Source organism: Lepidochelys kempii, chromosome 11, assembly GCF_965140265.1.
Source record: "Lepidochelys kempii isolate rLepKem1 chromosome 11, rLepKem1.hap2, whole genome shotgun sequence".
NCBI lineage: Eukaryota > Metazoa > Chordata > Testudines > Cheloniidae > Lepidochelys > Lepidochelys kempii.
The window spans coordinates 4,197,900-4,206,829 of record NC_133266.1 but is presented as its reverse complement, the minus strand read 5'-3'; the positions used below and the strand labels follow the sequence as shown (position 1 = coordinate 4,206,829).

Sequence of the window (8,930 nt, the reverse complement as noted above, 5' to 3'; positions counted from 1 at the left end):
CATGTGAAGCAATACAGGAGGATCTAAGCCCTCCTGTTTCAGGGCATAAGCTAACCTCGAACTAATAGGAGTAGGTTATTTCATCGTTGTCCATTGTGGGTGTTCTTGTACTTTCCTCTGCAACATTGGATATTGGCCACAGTCAATTAAAATATGAGATTAGGTGGATAAGTGGCATGCTCTACTATTGTAATTCCCCTCTTCCTAGAACTGAAGGGCACAATTAGATCTGGTATATTGTTGCACATTACTGTACTATTACTATATTCTTTCTGAGTTTTCCTTCTACTGGTCTTTGCCTTGAATTTCTCAAAATTCCCTGCTTCCTCACGACTGATATTGCTACTGTTTTGTAGGAGCAGAGAAGCTGGCTAGATACGTGTACCTAACGCTTGGCTTCTATGGAGGACGCTAGTGCTCACGTGTCCTTCCCCCATCCACCCCATTCCCCCAGTGTGCTGTTATTAAACCATCACAGGTGGGCCTCCCCCACTATAGAACCACAATATTCAGCAATGGATTCTACATAGGGACTTTCTTTGTAAATAAATACAGTTCCAGTGATTCCACCAAATATTGTATTTTTGTTGCTTGCCTAGTGTGTGTAGGTGAGGTAGGGTTGTCAGGTGTCTGGTTTTCGACCAGAATGCCCAGTCAAAAAGGGACGCTGGTGGTTCCGACCGCTAAAAGTCCGGTCGCCAGTGCAGCGGGACTAAGGCAGACTCCCTGCCTCCAAGTGGCTCCTGGAAGCAGCCAGCATGTTCGGCTCATAGGTGCAGGAGCGGCCACAGGGACTCTGCCTGCTGCCCCTGCCCCGACTCCACAGCTCCCATTGGCCGGGAACCATGGCCAACGGGAGCTGCAGGGGTGGCGCCTATGGGCAGCGGGCAGAGCCCCCTGGCCCTTCCGCCTAGGAGCTGGACATGCTGGCCACTTCTAGGAGCTGCCTGAAGTAACAGGCCCCCGGCTGGAGCCTGCACCCCCAAGAAACTACCCCAGCCCTAAGCCCCCTCCCACACCCTGAATCCCTCATTTGTGGCCCCACCCCAGAGCCTGCACCACCTCCCATACCGCAACCCCCTGCACAAGCCCTGAGCCCCCTCCTGCACCCTGAACCCCTCATTTCTGCCCCCCCCAGAGCCCGCACCCCCTCCCGCACCCTGAGCCCCCTCCCGCACCCTGAGCCCCTCATTTCTGCCCCCCAGAGCCCGCACCCCCCAACCCCCCTGCACAAGCCCTGAGCCCCCTCCTGCACCCTGAACCCCTCATTTCTGCCCCCCCAGAGCCCGCACCCCCTCCCACACCAGCCCTGAGCCCCCTCCCGCACCCTGAGCCCCTCATTTCTGCCCCCCAGAGCCCGCACCCCCCAACCCCCCTGCACAAGCCCTGAGCCCCCTCCCGCACCCTGAACCCCTCATTTCTGCCCCCCCAGAGCCCGCACCCCCCAACCCCCCTGCACAAGCCCTGAGCCCCCTCCTGCACCCTGAACCCCTCATTTCTGCCCCCCAGAGCCCGCACCCCCTCCCACACCCCAACCCCCCTGCACAAGCCCTGAGCCCCCTCCCGCACCCTGAACCCCTCATTTCTGCCCCCCAGAGCCCGCACCCCCTCCCACACCCCAACCCCCCTGCACAAGCCCTGAGCCCCCTCCCGCACCCTGAACCCCTCATTTCTGCCCCCCAGAGCCCGCACCCCCTCCCACACCCCAACCCCCCTGCACAAGCCCTGAGCCCCCTCCCGCACCCTGAACCCCTCATTTCTGCCCCCCCAGAGCCCGCACCCCCTCCCACACCCCAACCCCCCTGCACAAGCCCTGAGCCCCCTCCCGCACCCTGAACCCCTCATTTCTGCCCCCCCAGAGCCCGCACCCCCTCCCACACCCCAACCCCCCTGCACAAGCCCTGAGCCCCCTCCCGCACCCTGAGCCCCTCATTTCTGCCCCCCCCAGAGCCCGCACCCCCTCCCGCACCCTGAGCCCCTCATTTCTGGCCCCACCGTCCCTCATCCTCTCCCAGGCGCTATCTCTGCTGCAGAGACTCACAGGGTGCAGCAAAGGCGACGATAGAGTCCCACCTCCCGAGTGCAGACTGTCCCGCTCCGAGTCCCGTCCTCTCTGTGGTTTGAGCCCTCCTTCCTTCCGGCGAGGGCCATGCTATCGCGCATGCGCAGGAACTAGCTCCTTCTCTGCGTCCAGGCCCGGCGGGAAGATGGTGAGTGTCGCTGAGCGGCCCGCCGGCTTCCTTCTCCCCGCTCAATCCGCCGCCATCCGCCCTGCTGGCCGCCTGGCCCGCGCCGGCGGAGGCCGGAGCTGGTGCCGCGGGGCCTGCGCTCCCCGGGCCGCTGGCTATTGGCGGGGGGCAGCTCGAGCCTGATTACCCTGGGTGGGAGCGGGCGGTGGGACAGAGCCGGGGGCCTTGCAGGGAGCGGGCCTCTAGTCGGGGCTGGCGGGGGGGCAGCCGGGCCTTGAAGGGGGAGGGGCAGGGGTGAGACCCGGGCGGGGGGGGAGGGGAGAGCAAGTCTTGGAAGGGGGTGGGGCGGGTGCTTTCCTTTAACTGCAGGCCCATGCGGGGCTGGGGGTGTTCCCTGTCCCCCCACCCCATTGCTAGGCGGTTCCCCTCTGCTGGAATCGGGGTGGCGGGTGGTTAAGCCTGCAGCGGTGTGTTTCTCCAAGCCTGGCTGGCCGGTGAAAAGGGTGGCCTGGGGGGGGACGGGGACGACGGGACGCGACGCTGAGAGCCGGGAAACAGGGGGTGCTGCTTCCCGCTTTGCTGTTGGCTCATTTGTATTGCGCTCTGGCCGTGAGCTTCCCAAGGTACAAGGCACTGCTCTCGAGGCTGTTCCCTTTCTGTGGGGTTTAGGGTCTGGAAGAGGGGCAGAAATAGGTAGCCTTGGGAGAGCTAGGGGAGAGAATAACATTCCTCTCTCCATATTCTGATTTCCACCCATGTTCTGTGGGCCTCGTAGAGGAAAAGAGGGTCGGTCTCCAGGAGAGATTTGAATGAGAGAGCTTGGGGCCTGATGTACTAAGGTTTGGGATGTCATGCTGAGCCCAGGGGCAGTAAAAATGGCATAAGACTGTTGCAGAAGGAAATAACGTGGGAATCAAAGCTAGCATGATTGCATTGATGAGGAATGGGTGTAGAGAGAGAGGAGACCTCAGATGTGGGTAAGGGCTTGAAGTTTAAACTTGAGATGATGGGTAGTGGTAAGGCTAGTCAACCCTCACTTGCTATGTGAATTTGAGCAAGTCATTTAATCTTTGTCTCGTTTTCTCCCTGTTTCTGACTTGGGGATAAAAGTACTTAGTTTTGCAAGACTTGATTTGTTTGTCAGTGTGATCCTGAGAATATCTGGTGAAAGGCCCTGTAGATATGCAATGATGAAATCCTCATTTAGGCCGCAGTCCTGTCTATGACTGCATTCAAGTACACTGATGTGCCTGTACGCAGTCATTGCACATTTGTGATCCTGAAAACACTATAAACCAGAGCAGTACTCATGGAGCTGTGGCTATGGAATAATTTGTATAGGCTTGAATTTCCAAAATATTGGACAAATTTTAATTAGCTGCAGTGCAGTGCAACTTTATTTTATACAGGATTTTGGTGGAAACTATAGTTTAAAAAATACTGTTACATAATTAATGAAAATAGATTCAAGCGGTATGCAAATAACTTCGCTTTAATTCTTTGGCTGCTGTTAAGTAAACTGCTAAACGGTCTCTGATTTTAATTAAGCGAATGTATATGGTGATTTATATCCTGACAGGCTAAGCGCACCAAGAAAGTTGGGATTGTGGGTAAATATGGTACCCGTTATGGTGCTTCCCTCAGGAAAATGGTAAAGAAAATTGAAATTAGCCAGCATGCCAAGTATACCTGCTCCTTCTGTGGCAAGGTAAGAGCCCTCTCTGATTCACCCCCAGCAAGTTCTCAAAGTCTTACAGTGAATGAAATTTACAAATGGGACTGCTGCTTCGAATTAGGAAGTAGAGAAATATATAACAGGTTAATTACTGTCTGCCTAAGCATGGTTTGAATAATCCACAACTTTCAGAGGTGTGAGGTTATACCTTGCAAAATCCCTCCCTCTCCTTCTTTTTCATATTACCTCAAAATAAAAGATTTACCACATTTCAAGTTACATATTTTGCTGGTAATTCAGTTAATGTGGTCTCAAGTGGTTTTCACTACACTAAATGGTGATGCTAATGGGCAGAAAATGTTAGGCATCAAATAAAGGGTCATAAGGTAAAATTATACGCTTTTCATGTATCACTGGTTATTAAAACATGGTATTAATTTGTTTTGCCCAATAATTGTCAAGTTTTTCCAATCTGGATCTCTTGAGTGAGACTGCCAGTTGTGTGCATTATATATTTTGGGGAGGAGGCATGAAACCATCTAACTGATCTTTACTGCTTGGGGAATTCTGCTCCAAAAAATTAAAAGTTCTGCACAGATTATATTGTGTTATTTTGACAATAAAATATGCAGAATTTTGTAGAATTTGAAAATAATCACACTAGTTCCAGTTACTTTTGGTCGTTTATTTCAAAATACCTGTCAGCAAGTATGTCTGTAACAATACAAACAACAAAAAATATTCAGGAAATGTTTTCTAACAAATAGATTCCTTACTAGGCATTTTAATACAGAACTCTGAGTAATAATTCATTTAAACTACAATACAGAACCAAATTTCCCGCACCCCTCGGAAGCAGTGCAAAGACTTGGGGGATTCAGGGTAATGGAGGAGCTGAGGGACAGGGAAGTAATTGCTGGGAAGGAGTTTGGGTGTGAACATGGAGGGTTGTTGGGTATGGGTGGGAAAAGTATGGAACAGGTGTTTTGCAGGGAGAGGGGAGGGATTGTTAGGGAGCTTCCACCATGCAGACCCTGGCTGACCCCTAGCCTTTCCCATTCAGTCAGGCACATGTGTCCCTGCACCCATGTGTCCCTTCACCCCCAATCAGATACCCCTCCCCCCATCCACAGGTGGCCCTGCACCCCCTCCCCCCATCCCCATGTGTCTCTGTGTCCCCACTCAGCCACCCCCCATCCATATGTGGTCCAGCTCCCCCATCCCCATGTGTCTCTGTGTCCCCACTCAGCCACCCCCCATCCATATGTGGTCCAGCTCCCCCATCCCCATGTGGCCCTGCACCTCCTTCTCCCCTTTGGTCCTGTGCCTCCTCACCCATTCGGCCCTTGGCCCAGCATGCCCTCCCCCACTAGCCCTTATGAGCCCCTGACTGACTCCCCCTCACCCTCCCAGCAGCCCCATGCTGTTTGTCTCATCATGTCTCCTGACCTGGCCCAACAGGCGCTGTGAAGAAGACTGGCTCTTTCTCATCCCTAGCTGCTGGGAGCTGCTGCTCTGTTCCAGTGCCAAAGCGCCCTCCAGTTAGCAAAAGGCGTAACTGCATCAACTTTCCAGCAGAAGCTTTTTTCTGTGCAAAAAAATTAAAAATATGCACGGCTCATTAATTATGCACGTGCAATGGCATAGAATTACCCCCAGGAGTAGATCTTGTATGTGACAAAAAAGTTTTGAATTCAGGTCTCAGAAATTTGAAAGGCCACTCACTCTTTGACCTAGTAATTTAGCCAGAATTTTCAGATTCAGATGCCTGCAGTTAAAGTGGCCTCATATTCAGATGTGCTGAGCACCCATGCTTACTAATGATTTCTACCTTTAATGGCTGACTATGGATTTAGGTACTGAGCTATAGGTACCCAAGCTTAAGTGTTGGACTTTAAAAGCTAATAGAAAGCTGAGGTCATTCTTTGTGTGAACTTAGTGCTTATGAAATGTGCCCGTTTGATAGCTTTGAAGGCATTGAATAGATACCGCATGGGAGCTGCAAGCTGTCCCACCAATACGTTTCAGAATTCACCTGGAGGAAGCAGTTCTAAGAGCGAGAGCAGTTTAGTATCCCAGACCCATTCAATCTTGGTTTTTTTTTGTTGAGACTCCAATAAAGGTTCCAGTTACAGTAGTGGCTTTTTATGATGTAGGTATCTGTCCATTCAGAGTTGGATTGATACTGGAGCACTTTTCCTACATTGTAGGCTTGTATATCAGTTAAAGCTAAAATAGTTTTACAACCATATGAGCAGAACACAATATTAGAACAGCTTTCTTAAGCTAAAACAACTTGTAGAGTAAATGACTAGCTATAGGTTTCAGAGTAACAGCCGTGTTAGTCTGTATTCGCAAAAAGAAAAGAGTATTTGTGGCACCTTAGAGACTAACCAATTTATTTGAGCATGAGCTTTCGTGAGCTACAGCTCACTTCATCGGATGCTATAGATATAGTTATCACTGTTATAAATACTATATAAAAAAAACCCCTGCAGCTGTTTTTTTCCCCCAAACAGAGAAATAAAGCAGAGGAGCTGAACTGGCTTTAGTTTCTATCTGCCTGAGTAAATGCCATTACCGAAGTTCTTTGGCCTTTGTCAAGAGACCTGTGGAAAGTCTGATGTCTTCATGTTTCTTCTGGCCCTGGTTGCAGATGTTGCTGTTGTGAAAACCTTGACGTTTATATCGTAGTTCCATTGTGGTGTTTTTGGAGCAATGTTCAAAGGTCATGTGTTTTTACTGAACACAGATGTCTAGATTTCTTGGTTTCTTCAACTGAAAGTATATAAATACTTTGTGTTACAGACCAAGATGAAGAGGAAAGCTGTAGGTATCTGGCATTGTGGATCCTGTATGAAGACAGTAGCTGGTGGTGCCTGGACCTATAAGTAAGGAAACAAATAATAACTGGCTCTGTTGTCTGGTAGTTGAAGCAAAGTTCAACATTTTTGTTGCTTTTCTGATGACTGCCGCTTATTTAAGCAGGTCTCTTCCTTGAGCTAGCTATACTGGAACCCAGGCTTTTCCCCTGCGTGGTTACAGTTAGTTCAGAGTATGAGAAGTTCATATTCTGTTCAGCATGTAATTAGCTCGCTTTTGTGACTATTGAATCTTGTCTGTTGTGCTGCTCTTTCCCCACTTTTGTTAAGTCCCCCTGGAGTTCCTCACGGTCTTCTCTGGTCTTAACAAAACAAAGTTATTTGAGTCTAGTTAGTTAAAAAATATTGGAAGCCCTGGAATTTCAATTAAGTTTAAACTTAAAAGAAATCCTAACATCTGAAAGTATGATAATACATAGTTTAAGGTCCCCATACCATCTTAATTCTGCCCCAGTCTTAACACCAGCCTTTCATATGGAGGTCCTAAGAATTTCGGACTGGCTGTCTCTGGCATAGTGTTCATATCACTGCCATCCTTCCTTCCCTTCATTATCTGCAGCCATGGGAGCAAAAGATTTAAATACTGAGAATGTTGCAGTATGTTGTACGTATATGTATGTTTGACACCAGTTATAAGTAGGATCTAAATGTTCATGAACAGGGCCTTTTATTCACTGAGAGTTGTATAAATGATGGCAAACAGTCTCAATGATGTAGGATGATGCCTTCCTCATGGTATTTCTTCAATCAGGATTTTTAAATTAGGAACCTTCTGGGGCTGTGCGTACTGCCTGAGTTTTGAGTTCCCCAACCACTGTATGATCAAGGCTTTGTCTACATACAGGTTTTATACCAGTATTTAACTATTGGTAGAAATATCACACCATTAATCAAAATAATAAATTGTCACAGCCTGTGCAGTGGAGGTGCCTTACCCATATGGCTTATACTCCTTCCCTACAAAGATAGCTGTACAGTTCTCGGGTATAAAGCACATTTGCACCGTTACAACTGCATACACACTTGTGATGTTTTACTGCTTTAACTATAACAGTATAGTTAAAGTGGTTCAACTTTTGTGTAGACATGACCTTAATACAGAGGTCCCCAAACTGTGGGGCGCAACCCCTAATGGGATGTGGAGGAATGTTTGGCTGGGCGAGGAGGGAGCACCATCCAGCTCCGCTCTGACCCAGCTGCCAACCCATCCCCAGCTGTGGCCCCAGCCTCAGTGCCCTTACCCTGTCTATGTCCCCCTCTCCCAGAGCCACAGTCCTTGCTTTGGGGCAAGGGCAGGAGAGCAGACAGAAGTAAGGGAGGGATGCAAGGTAAAAAGTTTGGAGACCACTGCCTTAGAACAAAATATTAGGTTTCTTACTTTTTCCCTTTTTGGCATCGCTGCAGGGCAGAGTTCAGATTATTTGGTTGTTTTAACTGTACACTTCATACCTGAACATGTTTGGATTTTTTAAATTTAAACTCAGACTCCTCAAATTCAGAATTATTAGTGCTTTGGGGGAGCTAGGACCACCGATGCTAAAATGCGATAATTCTTTAGTTATTGTATGATGTCTCCAGAGCACAGTTCATGTTGAGATACAAGAAATATAGGTGCGTACACCTCAGACTCGGATCTGCGTTCTCAGGTTCATGAGATACTAAAGTGGATTTGGACTAAGATATAACCGCTTCACTTCAGCTGATAAACCGAGTGCACAGGGACTGCAATTGATGAGCGTTGCTGGTTGCTTCAGTGTAGGAGTCACACTGTGGTTTTTTCTTCCAGCACCACCTCTGCAGTGACAGTCAAATCTGCCATCAGAAGACTGAAGGAATTGAAAGACCAGTAGAAGCTTCTGCCTGTTACCATGATTCATACCTTCCTTCTCCAGTGTCTGAAAATCTCTACCATTCCTTTGTCAATAAAAAGGGTGTAGTGGAATGGAATCCTTTTTTCTCTTCTGTACAAAATCATATCTGGCTTGCCACGCTATGAATGTGAATCTGCTTAGCTGTAGACTATATTATGGAGGCACTAATAGCAAATGCTGTATCTATTTGTTATGGTCATGGATAGGTCATTCTTAGGTTTCAGAGTAACAGCCGTGTTAGTCTGTATTCGCAAAAAGAAAAGGAGTACTTGTGGCACTTTAGAGACTAACCAATTTATTTGATCATAAGCTT

The 8,930-nt window shown here is 48.8% G+C and overlaps 1 protein-coding gene across 1 annotated transcript; it reads left to right on the top strand.

Moving 5' to 3' along the window:
* Window positions 1-1,986: 1,986 nt before the first annotated feature.
* On the top strand, window positions 1,987-8,693 carry RPL37A (ribosomal protein L37a). Its single transcript, XM_073305004.1, has 4 exons — window positions 1,987-2,210; window positions 3,769-3,897; window positions 6,673-6,755; window positions 8,533-8,693. Exons 1-4 carry the CDS (start codon window positions 2,208-2,210, stop codon window positions 8,594-8,596), a joined length of 279 nt encoding a protein of 92 aa, XP_073161105.1. The 5' UTR covers window positions 1,987-2,207; the 3' UTR covers window positions 8,597-8,693.
* Window positions 8,694-8,930: the final 237 nt, after the last annotated feature.